This window comes from Brassica rapa, chromosome A10 (genome assembly GCF_000309985.2).
Source record: "Brassica rapa cultivar Chiifu-401-42 chromosome A10, CAAS_Brap_v3.01, whole genome shotgun sequence".
NCBI lineage: Eukaryota > Viridiplantae > Streptophyta > Magnoliopsida > Brassicales > Brassicaceae > Brassica > Brassica rapa.
In genome coordinates, this window is record NC_024804.2 from 5,299,731 (window position 1) to 5,325,908 (window position 26,178).

General features: G+C 36.3%; 5 protein-coding genes across 6 annotated transcripts; 3 read left to right on the forward strand and 2 right to left on the reverse strand.

Annotated features, from left to right (window-relative positions):
- Positions 1-2,608: 2,608 nt before the first annotated feature.
- On the forward strand, positions 2,609-4,642 carry LOC103847741 (LINE-1 reverse transcriptase homolog). The gene has a single exon (XM_033282860.1). The coding sequence runs from the start codon at positions 2,609-2,611 to the stop codon at positions 4,640-4,642; it is 2,034 nt and encodes a 677-aa protein (XP_033138751.1).
- A 61-nt stretch (positions 4,643-4,703) lies between these two features.
- On the forward strand, positions 4,704-8,247 carry LOC103847713 (pentatricopeptide repeat-containing protein At1g43980, mitochondrial). Its single transcript, XM_009124798.3, has one exon. The coding sequence runs from the start codon at positions 6,067-6,069 to the stop codon at positions 7,975-7,977; it is 1,911 nt and encodes a 636-aa protein (XP_009123046.1). The 5' UTR covers positions 4,704-6,066; the 3' UTR covers positions 7,978-8,247.
- Positions 8,248-14,544: 6,297 nt separating this feature from the next.
- On the forward strand, positions 14,545-16,377 carry LOC103847712 (AAA-ATPase At1g43910). Its single transcript, XM_009124797.3, has 3 exons — positions 14,545-15,032; positions 15,097-15,667; positions 15,749-16,377. The coding sequence occupies exons 1-3, from the start codon at positions 14,599-14,601 to the stop codon at positions 16,181-16,183; spliced, it is 1,440 nt and encodes a 479-aa protein (XP_009123045.1). The 5' UTR covers positions 14,545-14,598; the 3' UTR covers positions 16,184-16,377.
- Positions 16,378-16,548: 171 nt separating this feature from the next.
- Positions 16,549-18,390, reverse strand: LOC103847711 (probable protein phosphatase 2C 11). Its single transcript, XM_009124796.3, is given in 8 exon segments — positions 16,549-16,903; positions 17,024-17,095; positions 17,202-17,293; positions 17,383-17,469; positions 17,551-17,709; positions 17,782-18,023; positions 18,094-18,317; positions 18,319-18,390. Coding segments are annotated over 8 exon segments (1,062 nt in total). The 5' UTR covers positions 18,376-18,390; the 3' UTR covers positions 16,549-16,774.
- A 2,455-nt stretch (positions 18,391-20,845) lies between these two features.
- On the reverse strand, positions 20,846-22,558 carry LOC103847710 (ras-related protein RABC1). 2 transcript variants are annotated; one of them, XM_009124793.3, is made up of 7 exons: positions 22,427-22,558; positions 22,193-22,353; positions 22,050-22,118; positions 21,650-21,715; positions 21,415-21,536; positions 21,219-21,347; positions 20,846-21,128 (listed from the first exon to the last, which is right to left on the reverse strand). In XM_009124793.3, exons 2-7 carry the CDS (start codon positions 22,326-22,328, stop codon positions 21,012-21,014), a joined length of 639 nt encoding a protein of 212 aa, XP_009123041.2. In that variant the 5' UTR covers positions 22,329-22,353; positions 22,427-22,558; the 3' UTR covers positions 20,846-21,011. The 2 variants fall into 2 exon arrangements, with proteins under 2 accessions (XP_009123041.2, XP_009123042.2); XM_009124794.3 differs by having other exon boundaries at positions 22,419-22,500.
- Between the last annotated feature and the right edge of the window lie 3,620 nt (positions 22,559-26,178).

Here is a 26,178-nt window from a genome sequence, read left to right on the forward strand (position 1 = left end):
CTCCTTTGCATGTTATGGTAAACAGATAAGAGCTTGTCCATGCATTGTAGCTCTTTCCAGAATGTCTCTGATGTTTTTCCTAGACACATGAATGATTCCGCCATCTGGTGCTCGTGCATATCCATGCTCGTTTCTGTATACACCATATTCATCTTTTTCTTTTCTACTGGAATATTCTGTTGCTGCTGAAATCATAAGCTCTCTGTCCAAACTCGAAGTGACCGTCGATCGATGGTTGATCTCTCTTATTGATCAATGTCGATTCTTCTGCTCTAGCATTCGGCTTTGTCCCGTGATGAGTATCGATCGATGTCTTGATGTTTCCGTCGATCGATGTTTCCCCTATGGTCTCATGGGAAATCTTGAGAACTTCTGCTTCTTCCATGGTAAATCCACGGTACTCAATGATCTTTTCTTCTTTGTACTCCTCATTATACTCATATGGCTCCATTTCACAAATCTTTCTCTTTGAAGGTGTAGTAGTCTGAATCTCGAAGCTAGGTTGGTAGTAATCATTCTCCCAACTGTTGATAGACCCTTTTGGAAAATCATCTATCTCATTCGCATGATCAATGTCAATTTCTGCTTCAAACTCATTGTCGATCGTCGCGACAAGCTTCTTGTCGATTGATACGGCAGTTTGAGTATCGATCTATGTTTCAGCCTCTGATTCCTCTTCAGCTTCATAGTCGCAGTGGAAAACTGCAATGAATTATGGATTATCTCCAATTTTCATGTAGCATGTCTGTTGCTTGACAACTCTCACTGGATCATAGTAGACAGTAAGGTTTATGAGTGTCAGGCACAACTTCTTGGTCCGCATGTCATACTGCTCCTACAGTTGCCATGAAGGCTCTCCCAAGTAATAGAGAAGAATTCTAGTTGAGCTTGATGTCCAGGAATCGATAGTCAGCTACGGGATGTCATCGATCGATGTTTGACTATGAATGTCGACCTTCGGACTGGTTCGATGGTCAGCTACGGGATTCTCTCATTTTATTTCCAAAATGCACCCAAATCATCACTTTTTTTCCAAAACACTCATGAACCTGTAAATGTGCTAAAAAGTCTCCAATATATAATAAATAGCTCCTAAAACACCTATATACCATGGCTAAAACTGGATAAAATCCATGGTATATCACAATATTAAGAGTAAACAACAACATACAAGTTCAAGCGGTCTGAGTGACCAAATATATTCATTTGAAACATCGAATATATACAATTATCTTCTCGGTTTCGGTTTCCTTCGACCTTAAACGACCACCAAACTTCTCCTTGTTTCCTAAACAACCATATAATCTATAGATTAGAGGTAAATGAGGGTGTGACAACTACAATCTTGTAAACAGAGAGGCACGAACTAAATACCTTCCGCATGCATGGTCGTCTTGGTCGATCTACACAAGGAGAAGAAGATGATCATTTGTAGTCGTCGATCAAAGAAGAGGTGAAGTACTCTTTCAGAATCTGTGAAGAGACGTGCAGAAATGAAAAGAATAAGACAAGTCTTTGATTGCACCTTCACAAGAGAAGAAGGAGAAGACTATGAGTTGTCCAGCTTGTGTTCCTCGACTGAAGAGGAAGAGGAGCCGAGATCAACAACATAACCGCAATCGTCATCATCGTTTACTTCATTATGTCGGTGTCACTGTACATATATATGAGAGGTGAAGAAGAACCGTTTGGTGGTGATGCTCCTCTATGATTGTCGGTGGAAGTCGTGGCTCTAGAGAACTTGAATCTGTTTTCTCTTCGTCTCTCTTTTTCAGGTAGAGATACGAAATGATGATTTGTTGCGGGTTATTTTCTTGCCCGCAAGATCAAATCAAGCCCATCCCGCACTAGCCCAAACCGCATGATCCTTGTTCCGCTATGCCCGCTCCAAAATGGAACTAGACATATCTTTGTTTACGGGTCGACCCGTGGTCCAATTGCCATAACTAACCATTAGTCACATGTGGCTGTCACAAGGAATTTGACACGTAGACATATGCGATGTGACAATATTTGTCCAAGATGTGAGAAACCATATGAATCTACAAATCATGTTATTTTTGAATGTCCGTCTGCCATACAAGCATGAGCCTTATTAGCTACACCTTCTAATCTGGCCATTTCCTGTATATACACCTATATGGATTTTTTTCGGCGAAAAAAGAATTGAAGATCCGGAATTGGACATAAATCCTTATCATTGGATAATCTAGTATCTACGGAATGTAAGGAATGATATATTATTCAGAAGGATCGACAGGGACTCACGTGAATTAATCAGATATGCAGAAGGGGAATGTCAAGTCTGGTTCATGGCAAATGCACCAGCTGATAGTTTGATTCAACTTCAACATTACCTTCTCGAGCCTTATGCTTTTAGAATATATGTTTGGTAAATGTTTCTTTGATCTCAACATCTATCTTTAGTGCTTGTGGATGGGTTAGGAAATATACTTCTGGAAAAACCAGCGCATGGATACAAGAAATCAAAGATAAAGAGAATCTATTTTACATTCAGAGATAGAAGCGCTCAGATGAACAATGGAATGTATGTTACAAAATTTTACATGCCAAAACTTTAGACACAGATTTCAAAAACTTGATTGCGATGTTGAAAGAACCTCAAGCATGGCTAACATTCTCGATAGAATTGTTGGAGATAGCAAAGCTTCGAAGAAGATTTCATGCCTTCACGATATCCTACATACTGAGAGAATATAATGAAATCGATGAGGTATACCTGATTGTTGTGCAGTTGTTTCCTCCAGGAGAAAAGATCAAGAGGCCGTTCAAGTACATCAACGTAATTGGAAGTATACCTGATTTATTACCAATGGTTCAGAGGTATTGGGATTCAACGGAGAGATTATATCACTCTACATCAGCAATGTTCAGATTTTCCAAGAAGCTAAAATTTCTGAAACCGTTGATATGCGAGATGGGGAGAGATAAATTGGGTAATCTGTCGAAACGGGCGAAGGAGGCTTTTGATTTGTTATGTGATAAGCAGAAGGAAACATTAGCACATCCAAGCGATATTGCAGTCCAAGCGGAGGCAGATGCTTATGGAAAGTGGCTGCATATTGCCAGTCTGGAGGAGGATTTTTTAAAACAAAAAGCTAAGCTACATTGGCTTGATGTTGGAGATAAAAACAATAAGACTTTTCATAGGGCGATCAAATCCCGTCACGCTCAGAATATGATAAGAGAAATTAGAAGGGGGAATGGAAGTGTGGTATCTACTCATTCTGAGATAAAGCTTGAAGCAGAACGGTTCTTTGAGGAATTTTTGAATCACAAGCCAGTCAACTACAAGGGGGCATCTGAGGGGGAACTGGAGGATCTGTTGCAATTTCGATGTTCTTCTGAAGAATGTGATCAGTTGGAAGCAGAAGTTTCTGAAGAAGAAATCCGAAAAGTTCTTTTTGCAATGCCAAACAATAAATCTCCTGGACCAGATGGGTATCCTTGTGAATTCTTTAAAACTACGTGGCCGGTTCTATCTCGTGATTTTACCATCGCAGTACAATCAGTCTTTAGATTTGGGTTTCTACCAAAAGGTATAAACTCAACTATACTTGCTTTAATCCCTAAGAAGTTAGACTCGATGGAAATGAAGGATTATCGCCCGATAGCATGCTGCAATGTTATATATAAGGTTGTCTCAAAGATTCTGGCCAACAGACTTAAAAAGATTCTTCCAAGAATTATTACTGAATCGCAGTCTGCATTTGTGCAAGGACGACTTCTTATGGAGAATGTACTGCTTGCCTCTGAGCTGGTGAAAGGATATCATAAAGAAAACATCTCCCCTAGGTGTGTTATGAATATAGACATATCGAAAGCATTCGATTCAGTGCAGTGGGAGTTTGTATTGAAAAGCTTGAGGACTTGGGGGTTTCCGGAGAAGTTTATACATTGGATAAAGTTGTGTATTACGAGCCCTTGGTTCTCGGTACAGGTTAATGGGGATCTTGCAGGCTACTTTCAAAGCTCCAGAGGTCTTCGTCAGGGTTGTTCATTATCCCCTTACCTTTTCGTGATGTGTATGAATGTCCTATCACTGAAGATTGATAGAGCAGTGGCAGATAAGAAATTCGCGCTTCATCCAGGTTGCAAAAGTCTGGCTCTTACACATTTGTGTTTTGCGGATGATCTTATGGTGTTTGTGGAAGGTTCGAAGCAATCTATTGAGGGAGCTCTGTCAGTGTTTAAAGACTTTAAAAGTTGGTCAGGTTTGAGTATTAGCTTGGAGAAATCAACAATATACATGGCGGGAGTAAAAGAGGCTGAGAAAAGAAGTGTACTGACCAATTTCCCCTTTGCTGTTGGTGAGCTACCAGTGAGATACTTGGGTCTCCCTCTTATGACCCAAGTTATGCGGAAGCAAGACTATCTACCTCTAATGGAGAAAATCAGAGGCAAAATCAGTTCTTGGACCTGTCGGTTTCTATCCTATGCAGGCAGATTACAATTGATCAATTCTGTTCGTATGAGCATTGCTAATTTTGGTCTGCTGTATTTCGGCTTCCTGGCGCTTGTATTAAAGAGGTGGAGCAAATCTGTGCTGCATTTCTCTGGTCTGGTCCAAGTCTCAAAACAACGAGTGCCAAAGTGGCGTGGAGAGATATTTGTAGTCTGAAGTGTGAGGGTGGATTGGGTATCAGAGATTTAAAGGAAGTAAACAAGGTGTATGGTCTTAAGCTAATTTGGAGAATGCTTACGAGTGAATCACTGTGGGGTAAGTGGATTGAAGCAAATTTACTGAAAGGAAAAAGCTTTTGGGAACTAAGCTCGAAAATGGTGAATGGATCTTGGATGTGGCATAAAATGTTAAAAATGAGAACTGAAGCGAAGCTGTTTTATAAAAAAGAGTTGGGTAATGGCAGACATGTCTCTTTCTGGTATGATACATGGTCGGTGAGGGGTGCTATCTTTGATATTTTGGGTCTTAGAGGAATCATTGACTTGGAGGTCAGGAGGAATGCAACCCTGGAGGAAGCTGTTTTAAGTGTCAGAAGGAGGAGGAGGCATCGTACTGACTTGTTGAATGATATCGAAAGGGAGTTAAATATTATTGCTAGTAAATTGGATCCTGAGAAGGAAGATATAAATGTTTGGAAAGGCAAATCAAGGTACAAACAGAGGTTTTCATCACGAGAGACGTGGATCATTTTAAGGGAAAGAAAACCGCATTGTATGGTCATGTGGTATTTGGTTTCCTCAAGCTACTCCAAAATTTGCTTTCATGGCATGGCTAGCGATAAAGAATAGATTGTCTACTATGGACAGAGTGGCTATATGGAGTCAGGGGGTAGACACAAGTTGTGTTTAGTGTAAAAAAGCTACTGAAACGAGAAGCCATTTATTCTTCGAGTGTGATTACTCTTCTCAGTTATGGGAGTATGTTGCTAAAGGTATTCTGGGATCTGCTTATACTAAAGATTGGTCTGAGATACTGGTGATTATATCGGATGAGAAAAGGGAGAAGATGAGTAGATATTGCATAAGATATGCATTCCAGGCGGTGCTATATGCTGTGTGGAGAGAGCGTAACAAGCTAATGCATGGAGAGAAGCTGTTGCCTCTTCCAACTATAAAAACACAGGCTGAGAAAGGAATTAGAAACAAGATCTCTTTGTTGAGAAGGGATAGGGTGAAGGGCATGGAGCAACTGATGCAATTTTGGTTTCTTACTAGAATGTAAATAGGAAGCTAATATGTAAGAAGGGGAGGGTAGTTGATCTTGAGTTTTCTTTATAGAAACAGAGGATGCACTTGATGTATACAGGCTTTTTTGAATGAATTTAACATTAATTCAAAAAAAAAAAAAAAAAAATTAATGAAATCGATGATTCTTTTAGCTAGAATCGTTGGATTTTTTTCTCGGGATATTAGTTTTGTTGGTTATTCTCTCTAGACCATCTTATGTTGAATAATATAATCGATTTTCGTTGTAAATATATATTTCATTTACAAAAAAAAAGAAAAAAAAAAACACTAAACATTGAGAGAATTAGTGCCGCCATGATAATTCAAATAAATAAATAAAAACTCCGCACATGTATGTTCTCACAGCACCGACGACGACGAGCTCATGGACTTTGCATGCCGTCCTCTTTCTACTTTTCGCGTCTCGTAGACCGTTCGCTGCTCTCAAAATGTCCGACTTTAGCCAGAATCGTCCATGCCCAACTCGTGAAAGTTGGATTGATAGACAATACTTTCTGGGGAAATCGCTGTCTTCAGCTCTACTTCAAATCCAGCTCCGTCATCGATGCTTTGCAATTGTTTGAGGCTATCCCCGAAAAGAACAACATATCATGGAACGTCTGCTTAAAGGGTTTGTTAAAAAACGATTATCTCAATCACGCACTCTACCTGTTCGAGGAAATGCCTGAACGGGATGCTGTTAGCTGGAACACAATGATATCAGGGTTTGCTTCTTGTGGGTATCCGAGAAATGCGATGAGGACATTCTTGGATATGCAGAGATATGTTATTAGGCCAACGGAGTTCACGTTTTCCACTCTAGCTACACTGGTTACTTGTGTACGCCATGGGGAACAAATTCATGGTAATGTTATTTGCAGCGGTGTAAGTTTGTCCAGTCCGGTGGTGTGGAATTCTCTTATGGATATGTATAGAAGGCTAGGAGTTTTTGATTATGCTTTATCCGTGTTTTTAACAATGGAGGGTAGAGATGTTATCTCGTGGAACTCTTTGATCTTGTGTTGTTCTGATTCTGGAAACAAAGAAGTAGCTTTGGATCAGTTTCGAGTAATGAGAGAAATGGGGTATCAACCTGACGAATACACATTCTCGACAGTTGTATCTATTTGCTCGGATTTACAAGACTTGTGCAAGGGTGAGCAGGCTCTAGCTCTTTGCATCAAGATGGGGTCTCTTTCTAACGCCGTTGTTTCAGGAGCTGCGATTGACATGTTTTCCAAATGCAACAGATTGGAGTATGCGGTTAAGCTTTTTCGACAGTTGGAGAAATGGGACTCGGTGTTGTGCAACTCTTTGATTGCTAGCTATTCGTGGCATGGTTTTGGAGAAGAGGCTCTTAAGCTTTTTATTCTCGCTATGAGGCAGAGAGTTCAGCCGGATAAGTTCACTTTCAGTAGCGTTTTGAGCTCACTGAATGTCGTGATGGTAGATCACGGAGCTCAAGTTCATTCTTTGGCTGTCAAGTTAGGGTTTGATCTGGACACACCTGTGGCAACCTCACTCATGGAGATGTACTTCAAAACCGGGTTGGTTGATTCAGCAATGCGAGTGTTTGTAACAACTGATGAGAAAGATTTGTTATTTTGGAACACAGTGATAATGGGTTTGGCAAGAAACAGCAGAGCAGATGAGTCCCTTGCCATTTTCCGTCAATTGTTGATGCACCGAGGTCTGAAACCGGACAAAGTGACTTTAATGGGTGTCTTGGTAGCTTGTTGTTATGCTAACTTTGTTAACCAAGGGATTCAGATATTCTCTTCGATGAAAAAGGTTCATGGAGTTGATCCCGAGAATGAGCATTACGCCTGTATAGTTGATTTGCTGTGCAGGGTTGGTATGATCAATGAAGCAAATGACATTGCTGAGAAGATGCCTTTTGAACCAAGCTCTCATATTTGGGAACCTATTCTCTATGCATCCATTGATATTGGAGACACAAGACTCGCTGAGAGAGTAGCAGAAAGAATGTTAGAATCTGAACCAAAGTCATCGTTTCCTTATCTTGTTCTCATTAAGTTATACGAGATGACTTGGCGCTGGGAGAACTCGGTGAGAATAAGATACGCCCTGGATAAACAAAAGCTGAAATGCGCTCAGGGATCAAGCAAGATCGGTATAAAGCACAGTGTATACTGCTTTGAGGCTAACCAGTTGCAGATTCATGGAGGTCATGATACTTGGGCAACCTTGGAATTACTGTCTTGGGACTCTGATGATCAGAGGTCTGCAGAACAGTTTGTCTAACATGATTACTCACTATTATTAGTGAGTGTTTTTTTCATATACTTTTAACCTTAGGATGTTCCAATTAATGGTGGAGCTCGATCTAATTTTCAATACCTCATTCTGTTAACAGTTAGGGTATTTATAAGATTATGGTCAGTTTTGGTTTGGCTCTATGGGTTTTTGCTTTAGTTCTCATAAAAGTATTGGAAATCAACTAATACCCCCAAAAAATTGTATTTGGTTCAGGTTTTTTGGCAATTCCGATCAATTCACTAAAATATCAGATGATTCGGTTTATTCAAGATAAACATTGAAGGGGGTGTATTCAATCTAAAATTTAAAGTGATTTGTTTTTTAATGAGGTTTTAGATGATTTCACTTAATTGCGGAAATTAAAATGATTTTTTTGTTAAACCACCCTAGAATATCACCAAAAACCATGAGATTTGAATTTAAAAATTTTAAATAAAAAAATTCACCCAAACATTCTAAAATCACTTGAAAACTTTAAAACTCCACAAATTAAAATATTTTCAATAATACTGGATTTGAGAATAGTTTATAAAATGTCAAATTTAATAACACTAAATTTTAAATGAAATTTTAAAATTTATTTTTGAATAATATTGGATTTGTCATTTTGTTGCAAATCACCTAAAACTTAATATACACACCCCTTTGGAAGGGTATATTCAATTGGAAGTTTGATTTGTTGGTAATAATATATATTTATGAGTAATTTGGAACATATTGGGTAATTTTAATTTTTGGTAATAATATATATTTATCAGTAATTTGGAACAAACTTCCAAATGAGTAATTTGAAACATATTGGGTAATTTGAATTTTTGGTAATCCCTTATATATTATTTGAGAAGCATTGCAACATTTTTTTGTAGCCACATGTCATCATTAGAATGATTCTTAGAATCCTTAGAGAAATATGTTGGTCAATCTAAATATATAATAAGCTTTTTATAAACCACAATAAATACATTATTAATGTGCTTCATTATTTCCTTAAATAAGATTACGGAATTGCCTAATGTGGCTAAAGTATATAAAACAATTAATGATTTTGAATAATAAAGATTTGATAAAAATAAGTGTGTATTATAATTATATTTGTTTCATTTTAAGCTATTAAAATAAATTAAACAATCATAGTAACCATATAATAAAAATTAAAAAAATTATTTATATATTCCCTCCGTTCCTAAAAGATAGACTTTTTAGTATTTTCACACATATTAAGAAACACACATTAAACTACCATAATAAATGTATCGTTTTCTGTAATTTTATATTTTTAATAACTTTTAACCAATAATAATTCAATAAAGACAATTAATTTTTTTGAAGTTTACAATTTTTTCATAGAAAACACAAAAATACATCTTTCTGAAACAAACGTTTTTTTTTTAGAAAGTCTGTCATTAAGGAACGGAGAGAGTATTATATTTTGAATTTTTAAAAACGAGTATAAATTACTAAAACTGTTAAAAGTTTCACATTCAAATTTTGTGATCTATGATTTAAAACTTTTGTTATGACATGATACAAATAATTAAAAAATAATATAAGTTGAAAGTCTCATTTAATAAGTATCAAAAATAAAAGATATATAAATATATGTATCATTTTAAATTAAACTATATGCCATATAAAAATACATAAATATCTTAATTTTGAAATTTATTTTGAACATTTTTTTGATTGAAATTTTGAAAAATATTGACAACTTAAGTTTTTAAAATATTATAAATTATTTAAACCATTAATCTCACAGTGAAAATTTTGTTATCACTAATTAGCCTTTTTGCTATAACAGATATAAATGATAAAAAAAAATATGAGCAAAAAGCATCATCTAATAAATATTAATATTAAAATATACCACATATATGTTACTATCATTTAAATTTAATTATATATCATATCAAATAGAATTTTTTTTTTTTGATTTATAAAATTTATTTATATGTTCGCACAAATTTAATTATATAAGTAGTATATAATGACTTTTTAATTATTCAATATATATTTATTATATCATAATATGTTATAAACATATAATATATAAAATAATTTATATATATAATGTTCATCCCGTGCAAGGCGCGGGTCTTAACCTAGTAATATGTAATTATGAACGTATATTATATGGTTATTAGTTATCCTTTCAAATCACTTATATATTAATTGAGGAACATTTGAAAAGATGTAACTTCAATTTTGTAATAATTAAAAAATACTATTTACTTATGTGTCAATCAATTAGACATTTAATTAGTTATACGTGTCAGTCCCACATTAATATTGAAAAACATGTTGGTCCAATTCAATTTTTATATCTCACTAGAAACATTTAATACCAACTATATGATATCATATGATATTAACTAAACCAAGATAGCTATTTATTATATATTATTTCCTTAAATAAAACCTACCAAATTACCTAATGTGATTATGATATATATATATAGTAATTAATGATTTAAATAATGAAGATTTGCTAATAATATGTATGTCTTCTATCATTTTTGTTTAATTCTTTACTATTAAAATAAATTACACAATTACATTAATTATATATTAAAAATTTATATTTTTTGTATATGTTGTATTTTGAATTTTTCAAAACGAGTATAAATTACTAAAACTATTAAAAGTCTCACATAAACTTTTGTGATCAATGTTTAATTTTTTTTCTATAATAAGATACAACGATAATAAATCATATAAATAAATAATTTTATTTTAATATGTGTTTATGTTTATATATATATATATATGTATACTTCATATCGTTTAAATTTAAGTATATATCATATACGATAGATAAGATTGATTGTTTTGACTTATTTATTCTAAAATGATTGCGATTAAACAAGAGCGGTCATTTGATTTATATGTGCAAGCCAATTTATTACATAATAGTAACTGATTTCTTAGTTATTTAATATATAATTATTATTTTATTATTTCATAATATGCAGAAAAATATAAAATAAATATTTATTCTGCACAAGGCGCAGATCTTAATCTAAGTATGTATCTCTTTAATAATTTTGAATCTTAAATATTTTCTAAATCTCATGCCAAAATAAAAGAAAGAAATGAGAATAAACTCAAAAATCAATATTTATATCGAGCAATAATCAAAATGAAACAAAAAGGAGAAACATAGTGAAGATAGATATGACTGGCACGTGAACATAATTTTTTCATAACCATAATTAACTTTTAAATTACTAAATCATGATATAAAACCGAGTTGACATAGTTTCATTGTAACCGAATAGTAGGCATGAGATTCTTCGGCCTAAACGTTAGATTTTTATGCGATAAATAATTTTCTGACCTAAAATATTTTCAAAAATGGAGTCAATTCATTAGTAAACAAATTATGTAATTAACAAAAAAAAAGATTTTGAAAAATTGTTTAAGAGCCAAATATATTCATTCGATCAATAATATTATTTTTTTCTATATGATATTTCTTAAATAATCTTTATATAAATTTACCTTGCGTAAGGCGCATGTCTTATCCTAGTATATGGGTATTTAAAGAAACAAGAACATTCACGTATTTGTGAGTTTCAGTCTGGATTTGGATTTGGTATTTTCGTTCAATTCGGTTCTTCAGATTTCAGATAAAATACTATGTTTGTTTGGAAGTAAATTAGAAGAATCCTAAGTTACATGTTGGATGATTTAGAAAAAGTAAATAAATAATTATATAAATGTGGAGTTTGGAGAGACTCCTATCATTTGTAAAACTAAAAATTTAGCAAATACAAGAAGAGAGACAAGTCATTTACGGGACGAGCTATTGAATATAAGTAAAAAAATATACAGTTTGTAGTGATTTGTAGGTTTTCTTCTTAGGATTTTGTATCCATCTTCTCTAGAGAAGTCAATCTTTTATTGCCAATTTGCTCATTCAGTTATGGATATCGTGAGTTGTTGTTAGGCCTGACGTTTGCTCCTACTTTTTGGAGATCATGGTCGTGACTATTGTTACTCTATCATGTTTTCATGAGGTGTTTAATGTCGTGTTACTCTGTCATGTTTTCACGACCGATGTGTCGTTTTCCCAATTTTTCGAAAGCCGTTTGCAGTATAGCCTTGTTGATTGTGGTGGGTTTCTCACCAAATGGTTCTATTATTTTTACTAGACGGGTCAATCTGGATTTAGGTGGGGCATTCTTAGGGGCACATGTCCCACTTCGGCTTCCAACCAACTGTTCATGATTTGCTAATACTTCAACAACTTATTTTAGAATTCTTCGAAGACTAAAGATGCATGTAACCATCGTTTCTCTTTCTTCTAATAATGTAACCATCGTTTAGTTCGCAGTTTATTGTAGTGTCTACTTTTTTTTTTGTAAGCTGACTTTCATTCATATTTAAAAAAGAAAATAAAAAACATACAAGCTTAGATGGACTTAAGTTTGTCAAGAAAAAGACACAGTATTTTTACTCTTAAAGAAATACACATACAAGAGGAAATAGCAAGCCCACTTGCAGTTAAGGAGGAAGGTCCAGTTGTATCTTCTAAACCGAGAGAGAGGAAGAGGCGATCGTCATGAGTTTGATGCAGTAGTCATCATGTTACCTCCGCTCGGCTTATGATCCCCGAAACCAAAGCTGAGTCATCGCCACAAGGCCCGAGGGTTTGCAAGTCTGAAACTTTGAAGGCGATTACGGATTTGCAGTTTATTGTAGTGTCTACTTCATGTTGCTTTCTTACAACAATTGTGTTAATTATCATTATTTTGCAGTTTATTTGTAGTGTCCCCTTCAAGTTGCTTTCTTACAACAATTGGGTTAATAACAGGTATAATACTCACCTCAAAATAAATCAGTTTACTCCTCCATAGGTGAAATTGTCGTGGACATGAATATACTGCATTGTTCTGGAAAAAAAATATCTATACTGTAATATAACTATTTTCTTCTTCTTGAATGTCTGACTCACAAACCAGTTTAAGTGGCCAAGTAGCACCATCGTTAAATCGTTAGATGTAATTACTTTTTAGTAAATCACACTTAGCAATGTTAATATATGAAAGAAACCCACTATATATACTTTTTGACTAGATTCATGTCACACGATGATATATATCGCTTTTCTAATTCAAACTTTTCATCTAATTGTTTTTTCCATCTGGCACCGCGACCATCTCAAGTCTTAACATTAGTCTTTCAATAATATTTTTTAAGAAAAAAGAATCAAACAAATTGCCACCCTCCATTCAGAATCTTTGTAACTTCGCCAACAAGTACTTTCTTGTTTATTTATTTCCCCTTTTTATTTTCTTTGAAATAGACCGACCAGTCTCTTTTGCTGTACATATAAGTCCATTCATATGTCAGCTTCCACTTATTTCCTTGCGTGTCATATTTTACATACAATATCAAATTTAAATAAAAAATTCAAGCATGCCAATTGTTTTGTTGTCTAGTGTTTACGACAATGGCGGAGCTAGACCAGAATTTTATAGGGGGCATACTATATATAATAAAAGAAAATATAAGTGATATTATTATTAAAACTAATAAAATGACAAAATTTGGAAGAAAAATCAGAAAAAGATGAAAAGAGGGCAACATGAGATTTGAACATAAATTCATAGAGGGCATTAGAAGAGATTTTACCATTGAAGCTATGAAATTTTCTAATTATCAATAAAAATGCAAATTATTTGAACATTTTACAAGGGGCAGCTGCCCCCTTACTCCTCTCCCTCCACCACTGGTTTACGAGTATTAGGTTACGGCACCTACGCTCAATCGGGCGGTTTAACTATAAAACTCCTAATATAGTTAAGAGTCTAGAATTCAAACTGAAAGCGTATATCTTAGTTAAAAACTCATCTTATACCACTATATACCACTTCAATATATCATGGTTGCCACTTACAAATGTTATAAACATTTTCTTGTCATTGCCCGATCCAATTAGATTTTGTAATCTTCGAAACTCCACAAACCATCATGATGTTGACTATATTTGGTACCTTAAGAAATTTAAAGTTTTTGGAAGCCCTCCAAAAGCATATTTATGTACATAATATATTGCACGCCTGACGCCTCTAACCCGGTGACATGAGCTTATATTGATTGTTTTTAAAATATATCATGCTAATGTTCATTACCACAAGTAGTCTCACATCAAATATTAATCATTTTTTTCATTGCCATTGATTTAATTTACAATGTATTAAATGCAGTCTCTTGACCAAAGATGAATGACAGATATTTGTGTAAATACATTCATTTTAGTGATAGGAACAGAAAAAAAAATCAGTTAATTTGTTTTATAATCTGTGGACGTATTTTTCTAAAAGTGAGATGTGACTCCCCTTGTCTTTTTCTCTTGACGTAAATGACGCATTCCACTTTCTCATCTATGCTCGGAGCTTTCCACCAAGTTTCCTACACTTTCCCTAAAAATCAAAATTTTCTTTTCTATTTTCATTAAATGATGAAAAGGACAAATTTCATTTATTTAAATGTTAAAAATGCAAGCTTTCTTGTTCACCACTCTATATAAATACGCACATAAGTATCTCACTGTCTTTACCAAAGCTCTTCATCACCTTCCTTCAAAGCCAAAAAAAAATAAAAATGGCGACCCTCTATAATCAAGTTCCTTCTGTATCTGCAATTTTCTCTCTCTACACATCTTTTTCTGCCATCACGATGCTCTTTCGTACAATCCTCAACGAGATTGTTCCCAAGCGAATCAGAGAATACGTCGCTCTGAAAGCTATGGACTTGTTCTCATCTTACTTTCAGTCGAATTTCACGTTCGTGATCGAGCAACGTTGGGAGTTTGTGGAGAACCAGACTTTCCGTGCGGCTGAAGTTTACTTACCAACACGTCTTGCCGGACTCTCCACCGGCAAACTCCTCGTGGGTTCGAGCAATCTTAAGAATCCGGCGGCTGAGCCAAAACTTGGAATCCCTGTGAATACTAAAATCATTGATGAGTTTGAAGGGATTCATCTTGAATGGACTCTACACTCTGTTGAGACAAAGAAGTATCTCCCAGAGAAACGGTAGGCTATTTTTTTTCTTTAATCTTTCTTCTTTTGTTCTAACAGTGTTGGTTTGATGTTGAAGGTACTTTCACTTGACATGTAAGAAGGAGTTTCGTGAGAAGATAATGACAGATTACTTCACGTACTTGGCGAAATCAGCAGAGAAAATAATGAGCCATAGAGAGAATCTCAAGATCTACACTTACAACCAAGACCGGTCCAAATGGGAATCCGCTATTTTCGAGCACCACACGACCTTTGAGACCCTAGCCGTTGAGCCGCAACTGAAGAACACCTTGATCGAAGATCTTGATGCTTTCTCTAAAGGAAAGGACTTCTTCAAGAGTGTGGGACGTGCCTGGAAACGTGGATATCTTCTTTACGGTCCTCCCGGTACTGGAAAATCCTCTATGGTCGCTGCAATAGCAAATCACATGAAGTATCATATATATGATCTTCAGATACAGAGCGTTAGAGATGATGGTGAGTTGCGTGAGATTCTCACCTCCACTAAGAACCGGTCAATTCTTCTAATTGAAGACATTGATTGTGGAGCCGATGCTTCTCGTAGACGCCAGATCAAGAAAAAGAAAGATGATGGCGGTGAAGATGATGGTGAGCCACAAAAGGGCAAGAAGAAGTTTGAAGTTGGTGTAAGTTGACAAAACATCCTATGTTTTGTTATAACCTAATGTTCTTTTCTTTGGCTCATGAATCTTCTTGTTTCTGGACAGATATCCTTGTCCGGTCTACTGAACTTTGTGGATGGACTTTGGTCGAGTTGCGGAGAAGAAAAGATCATAATTTTCACAACGAATCACAAGGAGAAGCTCGACCCGGCGTTGTTGAGGCCGGGAAGGATGGACGTTCACATTCTCATGGACAATTGCACACCCTTTGTGTTCAAGAAGCTTGTGGCTATGTACCTTAAGACTGATGACCACGCCCTGTTTGATCCCATTGAGAAGCTTGTCCTTGAAGTGAGTGCAACTCCGGCTGAAGTCACACAGCAACTTATGGCCAGTAAGGTCGCTGACATTGCGCTCAAAGGTCTCCTTGAGTTCCTGAAAACAAAGATGATGAAAAAGGAAGAAGATACCAAAGTGGAAGAAGATGGAGAGATTGAAGATGCTGAGACTAAAGAAGCAGAACCAGAAGAAGAAACTTAAGTGGATCTCTAGTGCTATTGATTATGTCTTGAAGACTAATTTGAAGTAATCTTGTATTTCAGTTTCGTTTTGCAAATTAGAATCGTTTGTTGAGAGAAGATGAGACAAATTGTGGCTGAACTACAAGTTTATGTATGAAAAATTTGGGACATAGAGTCTCATAAGTTAGTATATATCCCTTTTTCATTTGTGTATAACTCACTGTTTGGGAAAAGAAAAATCCACTGAAAAAGAAAAATTAACAACAAAATACTATGGCATTAATTTTCTTTAAGAAACCTTGAATCGAATTACAACCATGCAAGTATTATGGTCGATAAGTAGGATTTGAGAGAAGACGATAAGTAGACAAAATTCAAGGAAACCAAGTCGAAAGCGGAAGAATATACTGAAGGCTAGTTAGAAACAACTGTATTTCAGTTTCTTTTGCAAAAATAAAAAAATCATTTCTTGAGACAAACTAGGGGGGCCGTAGAGTTTCGTAGTTTTTTGTTTTTTTTTTCGTTTATATATAACCAATACATGGAAAGAGAAGGCCATAGCTGAAGACGATGCATTCAAAGCAGAACAATGTATGAGTTTGGTTCTATCTCAAGAAACCTCAAATCGAACAACAATGCAAGTGATATTGTCGCAGCTACCCCGTGCGTATGCTTCTTGAACAAGCTTTCGTGAAGCTACTTCCGCATCTGAAATGTCTCGTGCTATTGCCACGGCATCCTTTAAAAAAAAAAAAAGAAAAAAAAAGAGAGGTAGTTTTGAGAGTGCGGTTACTGAGTTGCTTGTTTTCTTCTACTAGAAAGAGACCCATCAAGAGAAATGTGCACTTTCAAAACTAACCTTGTTTGACAACACATTCCACAATCCATCGCTGGCGATAACAATAAACTCCAACGTGCTTATATCCTCCTCCTAAGAAGATAAAAATAGAACAGAGTGTGAGAGTGAGCACAAGCGCATTTCAACCAGGAAAAAAGGGAAATCCGAAAGTCAAAACGCAAACAAACAGTCTGAGTACCTGAATCTCTGGCTCCGCAATTACATATGGCTTAAGTTGCTTGTCCCCAAACGCCCGGGACACAGCAAGAATTCCACCAACTCGCCATGTTCCTGGTGTATCCCAAGAAATGAATTAATAACTAAACGTCCCAAACCAGATAAAGCAAAAGCCAGAAGAGGGAACATGAGAAACTTTTTACCAGCCCAGATGATGAAGCCACCAGCATCTTCAATCCTCTGTCGCTCATCTGATCTATCAGGTTTGTGATCATTAGAAAGTGGAACAGCTACAGCACAACAAAAAGTGCGTCAGTCACAGGAAAGAGTTATCAAACTAGTGGTTTATAGAGTAAAGAAGGCAAAAAAACCTGAGCCATTTCTAGACGCTACAACTCTAGAATCACCAACATTAGCAACAATTAACTTATCTCCAACAAGCAAAGCAGTTGATGCGGTTGAGCCAGCGTTCTTAGGCTGTCCTCTCTCTTCAGTGAGATACTCCTCATCCGTCTGCTTAAACACTTGCCCTGCCAAAAACCGAAACTCTCAGGGAGAAAGCAAAGAAAGGGAAACGAACAAAAGTAACTCTTCAGACATACCAATGGCTTTCTTGGTGTCTGAGATAAACTCATCATGAGTAACTAAGTTGTTGAAAAGATTGTTTTTAAGATATTCTGCAGTTCTTGCACCACCGTGACCATCGAAGACGGCGAAGAAGGCAACCATTTGTCCATCAACATCAGATATTCTAGTCTCGAAGAAATCCTCCATGGTCGCTCGTTTACCCTTGAGACTTGAATACCCATAACTAAACTTCACAGCCCGATTCCCCGCTAAAAAGCTTCACCGGCAAAAAAAGGAAATCAAAAATTGACAAGCAAGATTTCAAATTTAGGTTAAAGAGGAGGAACCTGATTCCGCCGCCGCTGAAAAGAGCGTCGGGATCTCGGGAAGAAATCATAGCATCAGGCGGAGGATTGGAGGAGGATTCCGCATCCCCGCGAGGGGGAGCGACGGAGGAAGATGGGTCTCTCAGGATTGGTGTTTGGGAGATCCTGAAGAAGAAAGATAGGGAAAAGAAGAAGACGATTAAGGAATTTATGGTTTCGGAGAAGAAGAAGAAGAAAAGAGTGGTTCGTTGGTTGGTGGACGCATTCGATAGAATCCAGCGAGCACGATTTCTAATTTTTCATTTTTCATTTTTCATTTTTCATTTTTCTTCTTATTATTAAACTAATCAATCAGGAGCTTGTCTGCCCCCTGAATCTCATAAATCAATCCAGCAAAAACATGTTATAAAACGTGGAATAGAAATAATATTGTCCAAGTCGGAAAGTAAGTAAAAGACCACAAATCTTTATGAAAATTGAGATATTTACGAGTATTACCTTGTTCTACCCGGTTCCAATCGGACATAATTCGAACTGTGACTCAAACCAAATCTAAACCGTTAGTTACTGTTAAACCGAAGAAAACCGAGACGGAATTTCAAACCCAAACCCTCCCGATTCACCCAAATTTCCAAATTAAATTAAGTAAAGAACTCTAATTTTTTCAATTTTTGTTTTCCACTTCCCTCTCGCACAAAAGAAAATCGATTTCTCCCAAAATCTTCTCTTAGTTGGAAAAGGGAATCAAGAGGAACAGAAAGGTGAATCGAGATGGTTGAAACAAGACGGGGATAAGAGGAAAGAAAATCCGACGATTGTTCCGACGAAAGAAGCAAAGAAGAAGAATCCAAAGAAGAAAAAGAAGACAGATACTACGGGGGAGCCAACGACAGTGACATATGGAGTTATCTCGGAGCCGATAAATGTACTCGTGGAAGCTGCGGCGACTGTTGATAAAGAAGGGTCTCAACCGAGCAAATATGCTCCAACTTCATCGAGTGGAGCATCACCATCGGAAGAGGAGGGGGAGAAGACGCAAGTGAGCAGGAACTTCCAAATGAGCATGTAGGGGATGATGAAGAGAAAGAGGAGGGCTCTGATGAAGAAACTGAAGGAGAAGCGGGTGGTTCTGAAATCAACGGTGAGCCGGTTGCCTCTGGAGAAGAGAATGATGGTGAGGATGAAGTCGGATCCCCTGATGTCCCAGAGGATAAGGAATTGGAAGGTGTAGTAGAAGGTAGGCCTGGGCATTTTAACATGGATTCGAAGACCCAAACCGGAACCGACCCGGAATCGGACCGAAAATTATCAATCTCCACATAAGATATCTTCTCCTTTTCCATTTCTCGAACTGGGGTAGTCTCTTTTGGAACCAACTCCTCTTTGCCACTGACTATCCGATACTCCGAAAGAATCATCGGATTGTCCTCCTCGCGCCTCTTTTCTCCTTCGAGATTAACCTAATCTCAGCACACACATCACCTTCGTCACCTCCATCCACTCTCAAAAACTCAAGAGAGCGCTGAATCTCAGCCTTGTCCATTCCCCCATCATCCTTGTCCGTTCCCACATCATTTATATCTCCATCAGGACCTTGTTTGCCCTTGAAAACTCCGATCAAATCACGCGGCAGCGTGAACGCCAGTGGATCGCCTTTTTAAAAAGAATATAAAGCTGTATAATTATCAAAAATATAAATAAATCTGAACAGAATTTCTAGAATGGGTAGATATCAAAAGGAAATAAATGGTATTACAATTAATATTTTATTATTCTTAGAAAATATTGTATAAAATTTTGAAAATATTGTTTAGTAATTAAATTCATATGATAAAGTACACTTAAATAATATTTTGAAATTGTAAAATATTTATATTTCTATTATTGCATTATTTAATTTAGATTTGAATAGATTTATTTTAATGATGATGTATGAATTATAATCATATTTTTAAAAGTTAAAAAAAAAATAGAAATCAACATTAAATGAAATTGCCCATGTATATAGCCATAAGCCATGTCATCATTTTTAATATGCCATATCATATATTTTTTTTAGTGAAAGTGATTGTAGAAAGCACATGTGTGAAATTACTTTGTAAATAATGTTAGATAATTCTTTTGGAAACAAGATTCATATTAGTTTTAGATCACCAAAAATCACCTATGATGATGTGACTTTTTGAAAGAAAAACGAGATTCCTAAGAGCTTTAGATCGCAGAAACCAGTGTCCATTGGCAGATCAGTAAAGTATCATCCTAATGGCTCCGCTCTGGAAAACTCTGCTTATAAGTTTCGAGATCAACATTAAGGATGTTAAAGTCACTACAAACATGTTTCAGTTTCTTGTACTGCATGCAACGAGGAGTCGAGACCGAAGAAAGTCACTGCAAACATGTTGAGTTTCTTGTACTGCATGCAACGAAGAGTCGAGACCGAAGAAAGTCACTGCAAACATGTTGAGTTTCTTGTACTGCATGCAACGAGGAGTCGAGACCGATAATTTCTCAGGAAGATTTGAAGAATTTGACGTTGGAAACATCTTAACCAGGTGGTATTTTTATAGTGCATCGACCAGAGTGAGCTCCTTATTGAACCATTTGAGAAATTTGTTGCCAGTAGAGCCTGGTTAATGGTAGAAAACCATTTAATAATGTCTTAAATTCTAACAATGTCTTGGCTACGGGCTCGTTCGAGAGAAATTAAAACTGAACTAAACTTCCGAACTGTGACACTTTCTTCAGCATGAAAGTAAGTATTAACATTTCTTTCTGAATAATATGGGATGATCTCAGATTAGAAAACCAGTGAACACAACTTTGAAAGTAGGGTTAAGATTTACATCCAAGATGTTGCAGGTTTTTTGGGAACAGAGAGACAATCAAGAACAAGAAGACAAACAAGAGTGGAGTCTGTGTCATAAACCGTAAAGCCATGTCTAAGACGAGCAGCAGTAACTAGATGAAGCATTGCTGGTCTGTGCTGGGTTTTGTTTGAAGATGTTTTTCTTCCCTCCAGACGAACCTTCAGCAGTAAGACTCGGCGTTTCCAAAATCTGTAGATAAATAAAGGTTCAATATTTATACGAACATACCCATCCTCAGCAAAAAAAAAAGCTTGAAGATAGGTAGCAGATATTACTAACCTTAAGAACAAGCTCTTCAAAACATTGCTCAACATTGACTCGAGTCTTTGCACTGCACTCCAGAAACAAACATCCGTACTCCCGAGCAAAGTCTATGCCTTCTTTTTTAGATACAGCTCGTTCACTCTCCTGGAGATGACACTGAGGTCAAAAGAGTTCCAAAAATAATAGAAACACAACCAAAGAGAACTCTTACCTTGTCGACTTTATTCCCAACAAGCATTTTGATGCAATCCTGATTGGTCGAGTAGAGGTCGATTTCCTTAGCCCATATATCTGATAGATTGGTGAATGTATCACGTCGCGTCACATCATATACTACATATGAAGAAGTTCCAAATGTCACTTACAGATAAAAAACAAAGCTTTCATAAAGTATAGTCCGGTAGATCAAATATCAAGAATAAAAAAAAATTATTTGGTTCACATACCCATTATGATGCCCTGAGCTCCTCTGTAATACGAACTTGTTAGCGTCCTAAATCTCTCTTGCCCAGCTGAGTAGTCAGAAAATAACCCAAAACTGGTCAGAGATATCAAATTATATTGAATGAAAAATACAAGGGACCACCAGTCTCGTAACCATTCTAAATACAAGAGAATAACCACCTAAAAATATAAATGCAGGACACTATCTAGTTTCGTAACCATTCTAAATACAATACAAGAGTCACATAACAGTTTAGGCAACTATGATAAAGACAATACATGGAAGTAGATTAAACGTATCATATTCCACACTGTTGTTGTTTTTTTTTTTCCTATGAAATAAATCCTCAAACTCGAATCAAATAAGATGTGACAAAACACAAGATGATTGTGATGTCTAACCTGTGTCCCAAATCGCAAGCTTCAGTTTCTTCTCTCCAATGGTAAGATACTTGACCTTGAAATCAACCCCTAGAAAGACAGATCCATATTCAAAACCCGATTGGGTACGTAGGTTGATCACGATTTATAAATGAAAAACTCACCGATTGTAGGAGAAAGATCATCAAACGTATTGGATGTGAAACTAAGCAAAAGAGAGCTTTTGCCAACACCAGAATCTCCGATCAATAGAACCTTGAACAAGTAATCAAATTCGGGTTGCCCCGACGAAGAACCCATCGAGAGACACGAACCTTTTTTTACTCTGCCAACAAAAGAAAAAATAAATCAATAAAAACACATAAACTTTTGAGTCAAAGGATCGTTTACGTTTTCACCTGCGGAATCGATGAGAAACTCACGGGGGTCTCTCTTCGAGATCTGCGACAAGAATGACACGAAGCAGAGAACAAAGCGGAGATATCTCAGAAAATGCCTTTTTTTTTTTTACCGACTTGCTTTTAGTTTCCACAGACGCGGGCCCACAATAATATTCCTCAACGGTTTGTATTACGGTGGATTTTATTTAGGCAAAATTAGAAAAAAAATGCACACTTTACATTTTTGTTTGTGGTTCTAGGACTTCTGATATTTTTGGAAATTCTCGATATGGAGAAAAATTGTAAACTGAATTTTTTTTTTTGATCGTCTGAAACAATGGTCCAAGATTATAAAGATAATAGGGTGACACCTAATGCTGCACCAAAACATAAAAACGACAAAAACAAAATCTTAAAGGAAAGATGAATTAGTCTTGAAACTTCTGCAGTGATACGTTGATGAAGCCAAGCTGGTCCTCCTAAAGCGAGATAGGACTGAAACCGCTTATCCTTCATCACACTCTTAGCAATATCACGAGCTATTGTATTGGCATGTGCTCCCTCAACTTCAAAAGCAACAGAGGAAAAGAGACTACACAAAACTTCAATTTTCTCTAACAAGCAACGGAAACGAGGCCAAGACCGGTGATGATATCGCCTCTATTGTTTCCGAATGGTCTGAAGCTATGCTTACTGTATGAAGGTGCAGGTCATTTGCACTCTGCAAGACCCAAATAATGCCTCGAAGTTCTGCAGCCAAACGAAATGTCGAGGGAGTAAAGGCATCACGTCCATGAAATAAGACATTACCAGTATGATCCCTCGCCATCCACGCTCCTCCATATTGCAGTGACTTATTTCTCCAATTCACATGAACATTACACTTCACAGTACCTTGCGTCGGAGGACACCATCTTTCTTTGTCCCGTGCGCTACTATTCTGCCTCTCTGTAATTTTAGCTTGTTCTTGTACTTCAAACCATAGAAAAGCTTCTTCCTTAGCATTACTCACCCAAAAACCCGGAGACTTTTGTGTTTCTGCAAACATAATCGAGTTCCTATTTCTCCATACATTCCGTAGCAGCCAGGGAAGATGACGTGTATTGTAGGCTCCATGAGCCTGGTTTTCCATAGAATCAAAGAAAAAGGCCAGGTTATCTTCAAGACTCAAAGATAAATCCTGTGGAGGACGAGGACATCGCGCTAACTGCCATAATTCCTGAGCTTTATCACAACGAAACAACATATGGTTGATCGTTTCTGGCTCACTACGACATAAGGAACATGTACTCTGCACATTCAGACCTCTGGATTGCAGTCTATCAGCCACCGCCAACGCACCCGAAAGCACTCGCCATAGGAACATTCTTATCTTCGGTACAGTAGCAATCTTCCACACCCTCCGTTTTAGAGCTAGCCTTTGTTGTTCCATAGCAGTGATGTTAGTTGTGCGACGGGCTTCCAAGTTTGATAATAGCCAATATCCACTCTTGACAGTGTGTATGCCCAAATATGTTTATCCTCTCTACCTCCTATTTGAAGGTCCAATATCCTCTTTACTTCATTTTCTGGGAACAGCTCAACCAGCATCTCCATGCGCCATCTGTTATTCTGGTCAAGCAAGTCTTGCACTCTAAGATTCAAATCAAAAAGGATCTGCTTACTAACTGGCCTCCTAGGATCCTCATCCATAATCCATTTATCTAACCAGACCAAGGAGCTCTGACCGTTTCTAATGGATTTGATCAGACCTTTCTGCAATAGCTCTTTGCCAAAAACAATACTTATCCAGGCATACGATGGCCTGAAACCCTTCCCTGCTTCAAGGAATGACGTTTTAGCATAATACCGGCCCTTATATAATCTTGATAGTAGACTTTGTGGATCATTCATCAACTTCCAAGCCTGCTTAGCCAAGAGAGCCTGATTAAAACCTTCTATGTCTCTGAAACCCAGCCCTCCGTTCTCCTTAGCTTCACAAAGCTTTTCCCAAGCTATCCAATGGATTTTCTTCTTGTCTTCACTCTCATTCCACCTGAACCCAGACATGGCACTCATAATCTTTTGGCAGTGGTGTTTGGTGAGACGAAAACAAGACATCGCATACACTGGAAGAGCCATAGCAATTGACTTCAGGAGTACCTCCTTTCCCCCAAGACATTTTGGTATACCATCCATTCAGTCTTTTATCTAATTTTTCTCCAACAAATCTTGAACAATTCTTTTATTAGAAGTTCTTTAAACAAATTACACCTAATTTGTTTAATCATGTTTACTTGACTTCGCAACATGTGAATCAACACTGACCAACTTCTAAAGCTACAAGAACTAGATTGACACAATCTCTCTCTCACACATGAAGTTCTAACTCTCCAAAAACCGTATCATCTATCAAAGACTCAGCATCACCTATTATACCCCTAGGCAATCTGATCTTGTTAGACGATAACTACAAATCTAACATTCTACTTCCTTAAATCTCTCGATTTGATGGTTATCTTTGGAATGATTCAATCTTCATAAGCCACATCATCTTTTAACATTTGAATGACTCCCGCCAAATACTCAGACTTGATCAACATTGTTTCGGTTGAATACATCAGCAGATTTCAAGCCTCACCCTAAATAACACATTGTGTAAAAGGACAATTTCAAAGTAGCAAAAATTGTAAACAACTCATAGTAAAGATGATTACCTCAGTTTGATTCAAATTGCTTTAAATTAGAAGGGTTGTTTAGTCAATTAACCATTTAGAAGTATGTTATGTTTGGAAAGTATGTATACATCAATAGAGAATAGGACCTCTCAGAGATTCGGGACAGATTGCAAGGACTTGATTACAATGTTAAGGGATCCACAAGCTTGGCCAAGCTTCTCAACTGACCTAGAGGGCATTCAAATTCTCCAGTGTGTTTCTGAACTTCAAGATCAGCTACTTTCTAAGGACGCAAAATAAAATTGCTGATTCGCTAGCTAGGAATGCTCGTTCTTTTCATAGATCTTTTTGTTTTGTTGGTTGTTCTATTCCGGTCTGGTTATCTAGACTACCTCAAGTTTGAGTAATAGGATAGCCGTTTGTTGTCAAAAAAAATCAATAGAAAATAGAAAAAAATAACAAAAAAAATAAAAAAGTAGGTTTTAGTGTAAATTTCGCATATATTTTTTGGTTTCCTTTCACCTTAAGTAGGGGTTATTGGTTCTACTATTTTAATGGATTTAAGAATTCTTCTAGGATTTAAGAAATCTGTTGATTCTTAAATCAGACATATAGATTTCAAAATCAAACATACGGAATTCAGAATCAAAATAAATAGATTTTTAAAATCAATCAAATGGATTTGCTATAAATTCAGCTTTATAATAAAATAAAGTATATAAAATGTAAACCACATTCATATATCATAGGTTTATAAAATCTCTCCACATATCTGTTGCTATTGTGGCTCTCACTTGATTAGCATGTTCTCTTTGCTGATCCTGAGTTACAAGAATTTCTTCATCATTGTTATTAACTAGTTGAACATCTTCTACATCCTCAGAGTCTTTTTATTCAGGAAAATTATCTGTTCTACAAAACTTCCGAAGAAAATTATGTAACCCAACACACGCAAGTACGATCTCTGTTTGTGTCTTGTAAGGAAAAGGGGGTGCAGATTTAAAAATTAGAAACCGAGATTTGAATATACCAAAAATTCTCTCGATAACATTCCTCAAGGAAGCATGACGATGATTAAACAACTCTTTATCATTCTGAGGAGTAGAATCCTGA